We start from the raw sequence: 18,627 nt of genomic DNA on the forward strand, positions 1-18,627 counted from the left end.
GTAGCAAGGGATGTGGGGGGTGCAAGGGGGCTTGCCTCCCTGCAAAACAGTAGAAATATGTATGGATGATAGTCAATATACATGGTGGATGGTGAGTGATCCAATCACTGTAGAATGCTGATTCTTTCCTACTGAACGAATTGACATTCTGAGCAGTTGGCTGGATGGCTTTTCATTGTTTTGGTTTGGGGATGTGCACAACTGTGGTAAGTGATTTCACTATTTTGACAGTAAACCACTAGCATTAACACATGTTCTTTGAGGATGTGAACCCAAGGGTAAAACAAACCATGGTAGTATCCCAGCATCAATTCAGCACTGCAAAGCCACAGACCAAATTCTTAATGGCGTCTATGGTACAGGCACTGGGGGCACACTCGGAAAACTTTTTTTTTTGGAAAAAAAAAATGTATTCTTATTTTTACTTAAACATTTTGTTAAGACAGGTCTTTCTGGGATGAAGCTCTTTGGAGGCCAGAGACCACAGAGGTCTGTCTGGTTAAGTACAGTAGTGCAAGTTAAAATTACCATAACAATAGATGTTTGAATAATCACTGCTATAGCAGTGTTCCAATGATCTCAGCTGCAATAGTCTTCGCTATATGGGCTACATCCTGCCAAGGATACAACAGCCTGCCAGCTACCAAAGCTTCAGGGTACCTGTCACATGCCCAAAATGTCAGGCAATTCAAGCAGAAGTGACTAAGACAAATTAGTTAATGAAATCATTCAGAGCTTTCCTGTCAACAGAGAGGGAGGCTGACCTCTGAAATGACAATGCCAGGAAAAAAAATATCTTCGCCCTGGCATAAAAAAACACACTATAAAACAAAGGGGGTGTAGAGGGAAGGAGTGGCTACTGCAACAGTGATCATTTGAACATCTACTGTTATGGTCAGTTTAGCTTGCACAACTATACTATGTTCATCATACTGATCACTGCTGCAGTAGCCTCAGCTATATGGGTAGATTACCTTCGTGAAGTACATTTGGCAGGTGGAAGGAGAATCCAGAAGCTTCTGGAGAATGATCCTAGCAATCCCAAATCTGGACCTAGAAAAGGAATTAAGCTTGTAGTGCTTTGTAAAAAATATGTACAGAAGACCAAGTTATCAGCTTCTAGAATACTTCTAAAATCCAACTCTTTCCAAAAAGCCATAGATGAAGCCAAGGTCTTGGTAGAGTGGCCCTTGACCCTGCCTGGAATAGTTTTGTTATGTTGAGTATAACAGAAGGTAATAACCTTCAATAAACATTTGGAAATAGCTTGTTTTGACTCGGGTTGTCCATCCTTACCTTCATAAGAAATGGACAAACTGATCTGAAGATATTAAAGACTTAGTTCCATCAAGACAGTACCAGAGTGGTTTGTGGACATCCAAGGTATGGAGTATCCTCTCTGTCATTTTCAGGTTTAGGAAAGAAAACGGGGAGATGGATAGTGTGGCTTAAAGAAAAACCGAATACCACTTTAGTCATAAAAGAAGCATTAGTTCTCAAAGAAAACCTGCCCCTTTGGAAAATGAGATAGACTTGACTCACTAAGTTTGCAACTCAGATACCCTTCTTGCACAGGTCAAAGCAATCAGTAAAACTGTTTCCCATGCTAAGAGTCAGCCAGGTTAGCTGGTTCAAAGGGGGGGTGTTAGCTTTGATAACAGAAAATTAAGATCAAAGGAGGGATCACTGGTTTTCTTGAAGGCCTCTTATGCAAAACTCCTTTTAAAAATATTTTGACACTAGTAACACTGATGTGATCCAGGGGCACGCATACTGAAATGGCCAATAAGACGCTTTATAAGAGAAGAAAGGCCATAGGATAGTATCTTGCAAAAATAGTTTAGAACCAGAGAACTAGCCTTGAATGGAAAATGGTCATATTGTTGGGCACCAACTAGAAAATGTTTTACATTTGCTAATATACGATTTTTCTAGTAGCACACTTTATTGCATCCATTATTACCTTCTGCACTTACTTAGTAAACAGGTGCCTACAAGGAATTAAGACCCCATCACTCAAGCAGTCAATCGAAGCTGACTGATATTGAGGTGCATCAAACACTCCTGTTCTTGTGAGAGTTGATCCTGCCATAGAGGAAGCTTGTGGTAATTGCCTTTGGCCATTTCCAAAAGAAAGGAGAACCACAGTTGCCTGGGCCAAGAGAGTCACCACAAAGACCTTGGGGGATTTCTTCTGAAACGTTAGAAGAACTCCGGATATTAGTAGAAAGGGCAGAAAAAGCAGACAGGAACATTTCTGTCCAAGGAAAAGACAAGACATCCATATTCCAGGTTGTCTTATATGAAGTCCTAGAACAGAATCTTGCCAGTTGACTGTTTAAACAGGAGGCAAAGAGATCTACTTGAGGAACTCCCCACAGATGGATCAAATCTTGGAACCCCCCCCTTATTTAGTTTCCATTCGTGAGGGTATGCCTTGGTCCTGCTCAGCTTATCTGCCACACAGTTTTGCTCTGACAGAATGTAGGATGCCTGCATAGTGACAGTATGCTGTGAAGATTAAGCTAACATGGCTAGTTTGGCAAAGGGAGTATGACCTTGTTCCCTACCTTGTTTCCTCTTGCTTGCTGATGTACCACATGACTGAGGTATTGTTTGTAACCCCTTGAAGAGGTCATGCAGACCAAAGATGGTTCAGAGGGCTGAGTGCCTTGATATTTATGTGCTTGCATCTGTCCTTGGTGTCTCACACCCCCTGCACTTTTATCCTTCTGAAACTGCTCCTCAAGAAAAGTATGGGAGAAGGGGAGACCTGGATTTAAAGGTATTTATTTCCACCAAAATATTTCTCTGACAAACTCCAGCACTAGGATTTGAAAAGATAAAGGGTGTTGATGCTGGGACCAAAGATATTTCAGATACCACTGTAGCTTTTTCATGTAGAGTCTTGTCAAGGGATTCATAAGAAAGTACAGTTGTGTACACTTACCATAAATGTAGCTGTTCAAGTGTATTCACTGTTGCAGTCATCACATTTGGGTTTATCTGCTTGCATTAGCCCTCAGTCGGCCTGATCAAAGTCTTGGGTCCTGCGTCGGTTGCTGTCTCATCTTCCATGCTGTCAGGTAGTCAGGGGTATAAAGCATGCAGCAGACGCCATTTTATCAGTTTTTCTTGCCCCAGATGTCAGGTGCCCCCATAATGGGAAGCAATTATATACAAGGTTACACGTCCAACAAAAAGCAAACACACCAGAAAGCTTCAAGCATAACTAACAAGAATAGAGGTATAGACAATAGAAGTCAGGGGGCTGGAGGGAGGGTAACCAGGACTGCAACAGTGAATAGACTAACATCTACATTTATGGCAAGTGTACACAACTGTACTATGTTCTTCGTGTTTCATTGTTGCAGTCACCACATTTGGGTAGATTCCCAAAGCCAAGGATGGGAGGAGGTAATTAGATAGCATTAGGACCAGCTATAAGGCCCTGCAAGACTGCAGTGGCAAAGTCAGCTCTGGAGTTAGAAAAAATTGGAAAGTGGAAATGCTTGGTGAAGGTATGTACAGAACTCCAGGTAGCAGCTTCTATGATGTCCCTGGTAAGGAAACCTCTGAGAAAGGCTGTAGAGGTAGATGCAACCCTGGTTGAATGCGGTCTTATCCCCTGTGGGGTAGGTTTTTCATGGTGCTTACAGCAGAAATGAATGCAATGGCCTATCCCCTTAGAAATGGTTTGCTTTGAAATAGCTTTCCCCTCTGCCCCTGCAGCAAATCAACCAGCAGCTGTTCAGATTTCCTGAGAGGCTTAGTCCTGTCCAAGTAAAACCAAAGTGGTCTGTGCACGTCCAAGGAGTGCAGTATTCATTTCCCTTTGTTCTGTGGATTAGAAAAGGTTGACAAATGAATGGACTGATTAAGGGCCACACTGGATACCACCTTGGGCATGAAGGAGGGATTGGTCCTGAGGGACACCCTGTCCGCATGAAAGATGATGAAAGGCTCCGCAGCCATGGGAGCCTGTAATTCAGACACCCTTTTTCTTAAAGTGATGGCTAGAAGGAAGGCTGTTTTCCAAGAAAGAAATTTCAACTCTGCATTTGCAGCTGGCTCGAAGGGATGTAGAGTGAGCTTTTCCAATACAAAGTTAAGGTCCCAGGCTGGAGTAGGGACTCTCCTGGGTAGCCTTAAGCTTTTGGTCTCTCTGAGGAATTGCTTCAGCAGTGGATGAGAGAAGAGGGGTGGTTCTGTACTGTAATGAGCTGAAATGGCTGAGGCATGAATTTTGATGGAGGAAAAGGAAAGACCCTTGTGAAACATCTCAGTTAGGTATTGAGGAATCTGAGGTAAATTGGGTGCTGCTGAGCCCATCCCATGAGTTTGGCTCCAGGAACAGAATCTCTTCCATTTTTCAGCATAGGATTTTCTAGTACTAGGCCTTCCTTGCCTCCAGAATGATATCCATCACTTATACTTACTGAGGGATGGGAACAGAGAGATCAGGTAATTAGCCAGGCTGCCAAGTTCAGGGTTTGAAACTGTGGGTGCAGAATCTGGCCCCCCTACTGAGACAGCAGAGCAGGGGTCTGTGGCAGGTGCCATGGTGCCAGCAGTGACACCCTGCTAAAGAGGAGGTACCAGTGTTGGTGTGGCCAGTCTGGTGCAATCAGCATTGCCCTTGGTTTGTCCTGTTTGATCTTTAGAAGTACCTTGGAGAGGAAAGGCAGAGGGGGAAAGGCATAAACTGACAGGTTTTTCCAGGTGAAGGACAGGGCATCCACTTTCCAAGCTTGTTTGTGGGGAGTACTTGTGCAGAATTTGTCCAATTGGTAGTTCTGGGGGGAGGCAAACAGGTCTATCTCTGGGCTCCCCAATTTGTTTCTCAACATGTTGAATATATCTTTGGTTCCAGTTTCCACTCGTGTGAGTCCATGAGATTTCTGCTTAGGTCATCTGTCAGTGTATTTAGCTTTCCTGGCAGGAATTGAGCCTGTAGGTGCATTTGGTAGCTCAAGGCTGTGTTCCACAGAGCCATAGCTAGTCTGCTGACAGGGTATGAGTGGGCTCCCCCCCTGCTTGTTTATGTACCACACAACTGTGGCGTTGTCGGTCTTTACCAATAATTGTCCTGGAAGAATGAGGTCCTTGAAGGCTGTCAGAGCATACAGTACAGCTAACATTTCTTTTTGATTGATATGCAGGTGCATTTGACTTGGGTTCCATTTGCCCTGAATGCACTGCCCTGCCAAATGAGCCCTCCATGCATAGTCTGATGTGTCTGTTAGGGTTTGGGTGGCAGGGGGTAGAGTGAATGGTAGTCCCCCGTTTTGGTGGCAGGCCTCTGCCCACCAAAGGAACTATCTGTAGACAAGGTATGATGGGAATCATTGATTCTAGATCCTGAGAATGTTGACACCATAGGCTTTTTAGATACCACTGTAATTTCCTCATATGCATTCTTGCATGTGGAATTAGTAGAATGCAGAAGGCCATGAACCTCGGAGCTTGCAGTATTTTCCCTGCAGATAGCTGGGTCTTTGTGGCCAGTAGTTTGAAGTAGGCTGTCAAATGAACTTTTTTGTCTGGAGTGAGGTAGGCCATCTGGGAAGTTGTATTCAAGCTTGCTCCCAGGAATACAATTTGTTGGCAGGGTACAAGATGTGATTTATTTTTGTTTATGGTGTACCCCAGAGAAGTTAGCAATTTCTTTACAAATGCCAGATGATGTAATAGTATGTCCTGGCTTTCTGCCTAAATTAGACAATCGTCCAGGTATGGTATATTTGAATTTTTTGCCTGCAAAATGCAATGACTGGAGCTAGGCACTTGGTGAATACCCTGGGCGCAGTAAATAAGCCAAAGGGCAGTGCAGAGAACTGATCGTGCATGTAGCCTGCTCTGAAGAATAGGTATCTTCTGCAAGATTCCCTTATTGGGATGTGCAGGTAGGCTTCCTTTAAATCCAGTGTTGCCAACCAGGCATCTTTGCCTAGCATGGGAAGCAGCTGATGAAGAGTTAGTATCTTGAATTTTGGGATTACCAAAAATTGTGTTTAGGATAGACCGATCCAAGATAGGACGCCAGGAATGGTCTTTTCTGGGTACCAGGAAAAGTCTTCGGTAGAAACCTTGCCCCATTTTTCTTCTGGAACAGGTTGAATAGCCCTGATGCTTAAAAGAGAGAGAACTTGCTTTTGAGCATCTGCCCACTGATTTGGGGGAAGGTCTGGCCAACCATTTGGGGTTGGTAAGCAATGGAAGTGGAATCTGTATCCTTGGGAAACTATATTTAAAAAAACATTTGTCCTGGGTAATGAGTTCCCAATTTTTTGCCTGCAGAGCAATATTTCCTCCTAAAGTAACAGTCAGTTGTGCAGGGCTTGGAAGGTTTATAAAGTTGAGTCATTGAGACAGTTTACCATAGGTGGGTGTCTTAGCACTCCCTGCTTTGGAAGTGGGAGCCCCCCATTGCTTAGTCCTGTGAATATCTTGGGACTGAAGCCGGGGTGTTCTGTTGGTTCTGGGTTTGGACTGAGAAGGTCTGGAAGAGGCAGGAAAGGACCAATTTTTAGGGGGGCAATGCCTACTAAATCTGGAAGGCTGTACTTTGAGGAAATCTTTAACAGTTTGCATAGATTTAGCTTTTTCCTCCATCTTTTTAAGTACTTCTTCTGCTCTGTTGCCAAACAGGTGGTCTTGGTTTAAGGGAGCATCCAGCAATTTAGCTTTAACATGATCTGCAAAGATTGCTCCTTAAGCCAAGCATGCCTTCTAAGTACAGTCCCAGTGACAGCAGCCCTGCAAGATGCCTCAAATGAATCAAAACCACATTGCAAAGTATGCTTTCCAACTTGTTCAGCAGAATGCATTAAATCCTGTAAAATCTTTATTTTCAGCATAGTCAGGAATCATCATTTTCTGTTTAAGCAAACCAATAATATGCTGCTGATACTTTAACATATGAAACTGGCAGTTTAAGGCCCTAATGGCCAAGGTTGCAGAAGTGTATACCTTCTTACCCCATCTATCCAGCGCCCTGGAATCTCCATCAGAGGGGGTAGGATTTTTGGCAGTAGTAGCCTTAATGCCCTTGGGTCTCTGTGAAATGGTCTCGGGATCCGCAGTAGAATTTTTAAAAAGGAACTTGTGAGAGTCAAGAACCCTGTAATATCCATCATGTTTTCTGGGAGCAGGAGGTAGAGAGTCAGGGGCCAAGCTAGATTCCGAAAAGGCATCAACAATGTCCAGTACAGGGGGGGATAGCTAAAGGCCTGTGTTGGGGCAGGAGTAATAAATCCCTAAGCCTCTTTTTAGAGTCAGAGTAATCCTGGCTTTCCCAGCGAAAATGCTCCCTAAGAGTAAGCAAGGTTTCACCTAAAGAGAAATCCTCTGGAGGGGAAGCAGAGGGAATAGAGTCCTCTGTATCGGAATCCTCATAGGTAGATAAGGGTAAATCCTGGTCAGAGGAAACAGAAATTTCAGAATCCTGATCAGAAGAATCATAAGTAAACTCAGTCCTAGGTCTCTTAGAAGGGGAAGGTTGGCTTCCCCTGATTACAGTAACAAGGTCTTCAGCCATTCTTATTTGCTTTTTAGGCATACAGGCCTGACCATGTGGTCTGGGTACGGGTTTTCTAGGCATGGATCGAGTTTTAGGCCTTGAAGATGGCATTGGTTTAATATGCAAGTCAGTAGGCCTGAATACACCCTCAGAAGCCGGTGCCTGCACAGCGGCTCCGGACACATCCAAGGTAGAGACATCTGCAGGATCCACAGTTGAAGCATCTCGCGGCATACCAGACTCCGAATGGGTCTCAGTAGAGGCCTGTGAATCTGAAGTAGCAGGTATCAGGTGCTGCGAAAGCGCCTCACTGAGTACCGGCGAACTGGCGACTAGCTTAGAAGTCTCGTCGGCAGCTTTGGACCTATGCGGTCCATCTCTGTCTTTATCTTTGCGTTTTTTCAGAATGTCTGTAGTCGGGTGGCTTACCAAAGCCATATCTGGGTAATTGTACAGAGTACAAAAATATTTAGAAGCGTAAATATACAGACGACAGTTCATTGTTTAAATAAGGCACAAAACCTACAGCGAGGTACGTTGTGGTCAGAGCCTAGGCAAGGAATACAGTACGAATGAAAATCTTTATGAGGTATTTGCTTTCCGCAAGAAATACAATTATTGACTTTTACTGACATCGATTTAGAGCAAGAAAAAATGTTTCCCCAATGGGGTACTTCGCTTAGTTATAGACTTTGGTTCTGAAACTCGAAAATGAAAATTTCAGGAGTCGGCCGACCGGACTTGCGAACTGCTTCCGCTTCGGGCACCGCTCGGCAAGAAAGACTGATAAAATGGTATCGGCTGCATGCTTTATATCCCTGACTACCTGACATCATGGAAGAGGAGACAGCAACCAATGCTGGACCATCATCATCCTCCTTTTTCCCCATTTACATGGGGTCGGGGTATCGTATTAACTGGCGCCAACTCTCTCAATTCAGTGCCACTTTCCTGCCTTCTTCAACACTCATGCTTGACTGTCGCAGATCTTCTTTCACACAATCCATCCACCTCTTTGCTGGACGCCCTCGCTTCCTCTTATCTTCTTCCTGTCTGTCCCAAATCTCCCTCACCAGATTGTCTTCCGCTTTTCTACACATGTGCCCATACCATCGTAATCTGTTCTTTGATCTTTTCTGCAATTGGAGCTACTTTGGCTTCTGCTCTTATGTCCTCATTTTCTTCGCCTGTCCCGCAGTGTGCATCCTACCACCTTTCTCAGGCACTTCATTTCCATCACCTCTAGCTTCTTCAACTGTTCTGCCTTTACTGCCCAGGTTTCTGTACCATACAGTAGTACTGGTCGCACCACTGTCTTGTACACCTTACTTTTCAGGTTCTTTGGCATTCTTCTGTCATAGACTACAACTGATACTCTATGCCAGTTGGCTGCAGCCCCTCTGATTCTAGCTTTGACCTCTTCATTCAGACTACCCTTCTCCTCAACCACCCCTCCCAGATACTTGACGCTGTTTACCTGTTCCACTATCTTCCCATCTATCTCTATTCTCAGCTTCTTCCGATTTCCCCAATCTGCTGCCATTACCACTGTCTTAACTGTGCTTAGTTGCATCCCATGTTCTTTCAGATTTGCATTCCATTCTCCTATCCTTTTCTGAAGTTCTAGATCAGAGTCTGCCTGTACTGCCACATCGTCTGCATACAGCAGCTTTGTTGCTCTGACCCCTCCAACTTGTTTGCTGATGTAGTCCATTACCAGTATGAACAGCAGTGGGCTCAGAGCTGAACCCTGGTGTACACCCACTCCCACTGGGAACCCCTCAGTGAGGCCAAACACTGTTCGTACTCGAGTCACTGGGTCCTTGTACATAGCCTGTACTAATTCTACCAATGTTTCTGGGACTTCAAACCACCGCAGTAGCTTTCTTGGGACCTTGTCATATGCTTTCTCCAAGTCTAGGAAAACCCAGTTTGACTCTCTCCTCTTCTCTAGTTTCTTCTCAAGCATCTGTCTCAATGCAAACATCGGGTCAATTGTGCTGCATCCTGATCTGAATCTGAACTGTTCATCTCCCATCTTACATTCTACTAGTCTGCGTATCCGTTTATCAATCACCCTCTCCAGAACTTTCATGCAATGTGGTAGGAGTTTGATGCCTCTGTACTGTCCACAGTTGTGGATGTCCCCTTTGTTCTTGTACACTGGCACGAGTATGCTTATTCTCCAGTCATCTGGGATACGCCTTTCTCTCCACACTGCAATTAGTACCCTCAGGAGCCATTTCTCCCCTAGCTCACCCAGCATCTTTATCATATCTGCTGTGACCTCATCTGAGCCTGCTGCTTTCCCCGACTTCATTTTCCTTAGTGCTGCTCTTACTTCTAAGCTGGGCTCTTCTACTCTCATTGTAGGCTGTTTCTGGGGCAGTACCGCTTCTGTGGGGTTTTCTTCATTCAGAAGCTGCTGGAAATACTCCATCTGCCTTTGATGTCCTGTGGGCTGGTAAGCAGGTTGTTGCTGGAATCCCTTATGAAGGGTGTCTGACTATCTTCTTTATCTTTCTGTCTTTGCCTTGCAACCTGGTATAGTTTCTTTGTACCCCTTACTGAGTCACTTTCCAGAAGCTGATAGAGTGCCTCTGATGCTCTATTCTTTGCTATTGCAACTTCTTTCTTAGTTTCTTTGTTAGCCAACCAGTAGCCCTTCCTAGCTTGGTCAGTCTTTTCAATCTCCCACTTCTTCCTGCACTCCTTTCTTTTGATTACTTCCTGCACTTCTGCATTCCACCACCAGCTTTCCTTACGTACCTTATTTCCATACCTGGCTCGGCCACATATCTTTTCTGTAGTCCTAACACATGCTGTTTTTAGGCGCTGCCACTCTCAACTCCACCTATTTCCTCCTCTTCTTGGGGTGCTAGAGCCCTGAGTAATTCCTTGAACTGCTGTACTTTCTCTCCAGTCAACTTCCGGGTCTTCAGCCTGGTCTCTGTTGACCTTAGAGCCTTCTCTGACCACTGCTTGCAGCTGATTGTGGCAACTACTGGTTTATGCTGTGAACAGACTGTTTCACTGGGGATGACTTTGCAATCATGGATTCTACCCCAGTGCCTTTTCCTTACTAGGAGAAAGTCTACCTGAGTTGCATGTTGGCTACTCTTGTATGTGATCTTGTGACTGTCTCTCTTTCTGAACCATGTGTTGGCTATCAAGCCATTTGCCAGACAGAAGTCTAGAATGGCTTCTCGTTCTTTATTCCTATTGCTCCACCCATGTGGACCCATATGTGCATTTAAGTCACCCATTATCAACACCAATTCATGTTGTCCTGCTTTATCTAGTAGCTCCTGCAACTGCTGTCTGAATGCACTCTTTTCCTCACTATCACAACCCTGCTGTGGGGCATAGGCTGAGATTATGAATACTGTCCTATCATTACACTGGAGTCTGATTGCCATGAGTCTGTCATTAATTCTGATGATATCCCTCAGACTTCTGAAGCCTCTGTCTCACCACAATTCCTACACCATTTCTAGCCTGTCCACCACCTGAGTAGTAGAGTCTGGATCCCAAGCCAAGTGGCTTTGTTGCACTGCCCTTCCATCTCGTCTCTTGGATACATAGGATGTCCAGCCTCCTCCGTATCATCATGTCATCCACTTCTAAGCTGCGTCCTGTCAGTGAACCTACATTAAGCGTAGCAATTCTCAGTTCATGTTTGGCAGGTTGGTTGGTTTTATGTCCAGCTTTCACTCAACAGAGCTATCCCAGGTAATCCAGGCTGGGCAACTAGACACTGGCCAGCCAGTAGCCTATTGACCCAGGGCTGCTGGGCTTTTATGGCGGGCACACACTGGCCAATAGGGGCACATATACCCCTCCCACCATTAGCATGGGTCCCTGGCGTGGGTCAGAGAGTAGGCGGGGTCCTCAACCCACTTATCACCGGTAACTACCCATGCCCATTTTTTTTTGGCGACAGTCAACATGACCGAATCACCTAGAGCCATATTTTACACCATCGAGTGGCTAGCCTTGCCACGGCACGCAGTTTGTGATCAGTGTTCTCCTATCTTGAGGATACTGCACACCACAATAGATGCCCAAAGCGGTTGGTCTTTTTACAACTCTTCCCCCCATTGGGCACCATGTAGAGTCTGTGCTGCTGCCCACAGCTCCATTCATTGGCAAGTTTGAGATGGAAACACTCAGCATGTTTTTCGGAAATGGGAGAAACCCCATGGAGACACAGAGAGAACATGCAAACTCCAAACAGGCATTAGTCGGAGGTCAGGATCGAACCTTGTACCTTGTGCATTGGAGGCGAAGACCTTAACCACTAAGCCATCTGGTCGATGCTGGACCCAAGACTTTAATCAAGCAGACTGAGGGCTACTGCAAGCAGATAACCCAAATGTAATGACTGCAACAGCGAAACAAAGAACATTCATAGATGCCATGAGACCCAAAATCCTGAGGCATTCCCTCACAGTGACCGAAGTCTTGAGTGGAAAACCTTAGAAATGGATCAAGATAAAGAACTACTTTTTCCTGTGGGAGAAAAGCTCTTCGAACGGAGGTGTCCGACATACCAGGAACAGAATCCTACATGAAGTAATCAGTCTTCTTAATATTATCTTGGAATCCCAGCTTGTGTAAAATCTCAAACTCATAGGAGAGAGATTGGGAAAGGGAGAGAGACAGAGACATTCTTGACAAAGACTTTACAAAGATAAGCAAGTTGTCTAAAAATGAAAAAAATGTGGATACCCTGCTGCCTGCAATGAACTATAAATGGAGCTAGACACTCTGTGAACACTCTTGGAGCAGTGGAGAGTCCAAAAGGTAAGAACTGATAGTGTGATCCAGACACACACAACCTTAAAACATATTAAGTCTGGATTAACAGGGATGTGCTGAGCAAGTCTAGTGCTGTCAGGAAACTTGAAAAAGGAAGAGGTAACAGGTTGTGAAGGGACATCATTTTGAATATGTGCACTATCACAGAGGTTTAGAAAAGACTCAGAACTGGTCTCCAAGCATTTTGTCTGGCAATAGGCACATCCTTCAATAAAAATCCTTCCCCACCTGGAAAGGAGGAACTACTTCTATCATCTTTGGACAGCATGAGATGAAGAAACAGTGAGGGGGGAAAAGTCTGATCTGGAGGATGAGGAATGACCCCCTAGAAAAGTAGGAATTTCCTCCCACTGCTATCTGCAATCTTGATGAATGATTTTTAGCACCCATTTGTCTGAAATATCTGCTACCAAAGAGAAAAACGAATTTCAGACTTTCAAGAAGAAAAAATGGGCCAGGGTGGGAGGGGGTCACAAGATCTGTTGAACCGGCATTAAGACTTGTTGGACTGTCCTTTGTTTTGAGAGGTTTGAGACTTTTTGGAAACATCTTGCCATTTTTTTCTTTTGCTGAGACGGGTTATTCTACTTTTTGCCAAAACTGAATGAGAGAGAAAATACCCTGGAAAATCTGGAAAAGGAGGGCTGAACCCCCCTGGATCAGCTTACCCCTTTCTCCGCACTGTTTGACTACCTCTGCAACAGAGGGGACCAAAAACTAAATCTTCGTCCAACGGAGAATTTAAAATGTCATATTTTATCGTCTGGGAGGTTCTGAGATTGGCCCTGGAAACAAGTACCACCACCACACAACACCCCACACACCACCACACAACACCCACACCACAAGTAGCGATCAGTGATCGGAAAAGGAGGAAAGTGCAGGTTCTGAAAAAAATCCTTCTGTAATAACTCATAGTATCTTCTGATGGGCTGAAAAACCTATATAGAATCTGAAATTGAGCTCTCCTTGGAGACTGAATCACAAATCTGAGGATAAAACCCTGACTCCATTCCTGCATCTACCAGTTCAGATTCAGAAACTTGAATCTTTTCAAGAAAAGAAGAATCCTCTCTTTTCCCAAAGATTACTTTACAAGGAGGATGAATAGCCTAAATTAAGCACTAAGCCAGACCCAGTAAACTGCTCCTGTCCAAAGAAAACTGAGATGAGGCTAACTGTGCTAATAATGGCAGAATTAGCTTCCCCAGAGATATTCACAGCCTTCTGCCACAAGGAAACCTTCCCTGTTCCCTCTCCCGACAAAAGTGATTCTCTTTTGCCCACTGAAGGGACCCCAATATCAGCAGAGGACATGTCTAACCCCCAGTCCACAGTACTGTAGGTGCTACACAAGCGGGATCTGGGGCTTAAAGACGAGTGGTCTGAGGTACTACAAATGGCCACAGCAGAGTCACCCACTTGTGGGCTAAAGCAAACTGCTAGCCTGCTGTTGTGGCAATGGCTGTTGGCTTAATTTTTTTCTTTGTGGCTAGAAAGAACTACCATGGGACCTGTAGTTTGTTACATGGTCAAGCCAGAAATGGTGCCTCTTTCCCTAGGAAAACCAGCAGCAATGGCCGGTAAACATTACCAGTCCACAAAAATTACTTTGACAGAAAAACACAGTAAAAAGCACTTTAAAACTCTATGCCAGCCCCACAAAAGTAAAATAAACACAATTTCTCCACAATTTTTTTCAAGCACTTTAAACTACTTTTAAACTAACAGAAATAATGAGCACTATGTTTTACAGTTAGTCTTGAGACATTAAAACGAAACAGTTTTAAAATAACCTTCCTGGAGAAGTAATAACACAACAAAATTAAGAAGATGGAATTTTTCACCCCAAAGGGAACTTCTGTCCAGCAAAGGAAAGGACAAGCTGACCATCAATCCTCAAAAGCCTCAGAAGAGCATATTCTTTGGTGGCAGTAAAGTTCTGAAGGGCTTCATGCCCAACCTTTTCTTTTAGCCAGCTCAACTTGAGCTCCCTGATAGTGGAGGGTGCCCTAAAGGATTGGAAGCTGGCTGGCTGTTATACACTTGGCAGGATATAACTCGTATAGCTAAAGCTACTGCAGCAGTGATCAATATGATAAACATCACATGCTCTTTGGATGGGCTTTACAATCACTAAGCCATTTCCTAGTGGCAGTCTTGAATGTTTATGACAGAAAACATGCCCATGAGGACAGCACGGTGGCCTCAGTGTTGATAAAGATGACTAGGGATGAAATATGCCCATTACAAACATCCTCCTTGCCTGGATGCTTATGAGGGCATTACGCAAGCTTATGACAACTTGAGTAACTGCACCTCTAGACCATTCTCAACCAGACCATGAGTGAAATTTCCAGTTAAGGGAATGCATGGGTTGTGTCTACTGGATGTGAGGAAGCTTGATGGTCTACAGACATGGAAGCAAAAAAATATGCAGAAAAAGTCCCACCTTACGGACCCTCCTTCCGACTAATGTGACCTTCCAGGTACAGTTTATAAGCTGGAGGTGACAGTCCCTTCATATTTGAGAAGTTGGGTAAAGTCCCTCTAACTACAAATATTTGCCACATTTGTGCTGTGAACTGTCATCCCAACAAGTACAATTATGTTGTGCTACCATGATTCTTCTACAACTGAAGTAAATTCTCAAGAAATTATTCTACCAGGCTGGGGAAAAAAGGGGATGGCAAAAGAGCAAAAATAATCCAAAAAGAGAAGCCTGCAATTGCAGTTCCCCAGTGTGTTAAGTACTAGGAAATCAACAAGCACAAGAACATTATCCAGTACAGAAAAATACACACCACAGAACTCAAATACAGTGCAATGGACCATTTTTGGTCCATGGTCTCAAAGATAAGCCAGTTTTAGCACAAAGCCTTTATCGGCTTGGTCGCTGCCTCTGTTTTCCCCAGTCAGTCCTGCCACTTGCTGGCACACAGTGATGGATCCTGTGACCAAACCCTTATGCTTGTCTACTTTCAATGCTTCTGGACAGAAAGCACCATCAAAGCCATCAAATACTCTCTCTCTGGCATCATCAGGTTGGAGAGACGAAGGGTTAATGATGGTGGTAGAAATCAGTATCCTGGTCTGGTCCTCTCCCCCTCAAAAAAATGCAGCAAATGTGGCTGCCTCAATCTCGGTTATAAAAGGACTCTAGTTACACTTCGATGACCCATAAGCTTATAGGTAAGTTAGTTACTAGGCATAAAGTTCAGGAATCTACCAAAAGAACCTAGCTCTAGTTCACAACTGCCTTTGAGCAGTGTCTTAGTTATTTGACTTGCTTAGAGTAGGGCAGTAAATAAATGGAGGCTGAAGGACCAAAACCCTGGCCAACAGGAAGCAGCTCATTAGCAGCTAATAGTCAATCATCTGCACCAACTACTACACAAAATGAAGCACTTGGTGTGGGAAACAGAATACACAGCTTTCTGATCTTCTAACAAAATTAGGGGTGCTACCTGTTGAACTACTGGCAGACTCCTCGAGCAATAAACATATACTTTCTAAATGATGAATGAAAAGAACTGTGAACTGTTCAGACTGTATAATCCCTTAACCTTGACAGACAAGGCATGCATGACTCAAAAAGGAACCCCTCACCAAAAAAAGGCATGGTGACTCAAGATTACCAGTAAAACTGCACATGAAAGCACAAGACAGGCGTAACCAAAGTATTGTAACCACTGCAGAGGCCCCACAAAAAAGATCAGAAGGTCACTTTACCATTGTACAAGCCTCTTAAGAATGCTTACGTATGGTCAATCTAGTAGACAAGGTGAATTTCTGGAACAGTTAAAACTAACATGTGCCCTGATTTGGGTATAGGCAGCAAGCACAGAAATTGTCTAATATGTGCATATGCACCATCACAGATGATAAAATTATAAACTAAAAAATGCAAAACTAAATATTCCCTTGTTTTACAGTTCCATGTTTTCTGGAAGAAAAAAAAATCACAAACCTGAAGTTGGTACAAATGAGAAGGGCTGAAAGTTCTACGTAAGAAGGGCATGCTGGTAGTAAATTGCTTTAAAAGTTCATGTGTCACAGTACAAATCATTCCAGGATTATCAGAACACTTCCTGCTCTGTGTCTTCAGTAAACATCATTTGATTTTGTACTGCTTTGAGCTCCCTGATCTTAACTTGCTCTTTGCTCAACAGAAGATACTATGACTGGCTTTGCTGTATGCACTCCACTAGGGACAGATGAAACTTTGCAGAATTTACATAACCTCAGTTGACACAAATTCTAACACATCCCACACATCCAAGGTCTTAGTCAACCCACCTGGATTTACATTCAATACAATCCTTTTCCTGGACAGCTGTTCCTAGTGCTGGGGATCAGCATTCAAGTTCATTTTATAGAAGCAGCAGTTGCTGTAAGTATTCATCAAAATGTGGTAACCTTAGTGGGGAGATCATACTGCTGAAGCCATTTCTTTCAATGCAGCCTGATCCATTTCCCCCAAATACAATACATATGCCAGCTTGGCACTCCTGAATAGGCACATACAAGTGGTTGTTATGGGCAGTCCCTCATCTTCTGGCAAGAAGCCTGCAAGAGTCATGTTGCAAGCCTTCATCAGAAATAAACTTCACAGCACCCACCCCCCACATAATGTTAACTCTCTCCTCTCGATCCCCGCCTCCCAGATGACACTGATACCTAAGCTGTAGTCAAACAAGTCACCAGTAGCAAATGCAGCCACCACCCAAGTCTGCAGCTACCTACAGTTTCCAAGACAATCATGGTATGGGGTTTCCTTTTTGTTACACTTTAATATTTTGCAGTTAGAGCCCAATTAATGGGATCAGTTAGCTTAGACGTGAGTGTCCGAATATCCATCATCTGTAAATGGCTAAAACATGAATGAAATATACCTAGCAGTTACGTATGACAAAGTGCCATGTGTGTCTCTGCTGCACACACAAGTTATACACAGTTGTTCTTAAACAAGTTTAGCTATGGACTCTTGTTACTAAATGACTATAACTGCTTTAGTTTCTGAAAGCTATTAAAACAAAAAGTGATACTACAGCAATAATTGAAGATGCATCACTTATGACAGCTGAAGAAAATGTTACCGTCACTATACAGTCTTTGCTATTCCCATTTAACATGATACTCTGCAGTTTATTATTTAAAATTTTCAGACTTCAGCCATACTGCAAACCAGAATTCTTACCTGCTCGGTTCCATGAAATATATCCATATTCAGCATACAAGAAAGGAAAAGAATTCCTTATGACAGTTCCACATTTATAACTGTTCTACAACTTACCCTTTGCGGTGTGTGTATTGGAGATAGTGCATCTAGATCTGCCATGGGAAATTCGATCCCCTTTCTTTTCAATTCTTCATAAATATGCACTACTCCAGTCAGATCAGGACTGCTTCTGAATGCATCAGCCCAAGCCTGCAACACAAACATGATTACAACAGCTGTGCTTTTAAAGAATTAGTATAGTATGTCAATGAACAGAGTGGAAAAAAAAATATGGAACCATATTTATTTGCTGGTAGTAGCAGTACTGAAAGGATACCGTAAAAATTTCTAAACCTACCACCTTTACCAGTAATACAGTTACTGTTATCTCACACCTACCATAAGCATATTTGAATTGCTAAAGTAGAGATACAAATTCACCTGATGTGAGATAAGCAAATATAAACCTATAACCTCTAAAGACAAAAGCGTTAAAACTATTTATAAATTGGTTTATTTTGTTTTACTTTTTGAAGGGGACTTTTCCTTACATCGTTAACCTCAGACCATTACTGACCTTCAGTGCTGCAGAGTTGCACAACTCCACATAGTTTTCACTTGCTAAAACAATATCCGTACTTTGGGTGAGATGTTAAACCAAGGGGTGATTGCTTATATTAGGACACACCACTGTACCAAGCGCAGGTGTGACCAATGGCGACTTAACTGATAGCCCCATCAGGTTGTCAGTCATGTGTTTGGAACATTTAACTGTTATTCTAACTCCGTACTTAAAGGTATATATAAAAAAAAATATATATGAAACTCTAATGTTAGGCATTACTGACAATGTCAATGAAAGACAGCCATAAACATCCAGCAAGTGTGCTCATGTCCCCTTGCCATACACAGCTTTAAATGTATTAGAGTCCTTTTAGGGGAGGTGAGGGTGTAAGGCCTCTGACGGATGTCTCACTTTTTTTTTTGGATAACTCATTTTCTTAACAGTTGAAAAATAAGAGCTGCGACAGTATAAAGTCAGCCTACAGCACATCAAGGACAG

The 18,627-nt window shown here is 43.5% G+C and overlaps 1 protein-coding gene across 1 annotated transcript in view; it reads right to left on the reverse strand.

Annotated features, from left to right (window-relative positions):
- The window catches only part of TOM1L2 (target of myb1 like 2 membrane trafficking protein), a 927,227-nt gene that overhangs the window by 605,195 nt on the left and 303,405 nt on the right, over nucleotides 1–18,627 (reverse strand). Inside the window, exon 4 of the mRNA XM_044088936.1 lies at nucleotides 17,640–17,774. Within this exon, the coding sequence (XP_043944871.1) occupies nucleotides 17,640–17,774 (135 nt within the window). The remainder of the gene's footprint in view (nucleotides 1–17,639; nucleotides 17,775–18,627) is intronic.

The sequence above is a fragment of the Protopterus annectens genome, chromosome 12.part0 (assembly GCF_019279795.1).
Source record: "Protopterus annectens isolate FY-2018-M chromosome 12.part0, PAN1.0, whole genome shotgun sequence".
Taxonomy (NCBI): Eukaryota; Metazoa; Chordata; order Ceratodontiformes; family Protopteridae; genus Protopterus; species Protopterus annectens.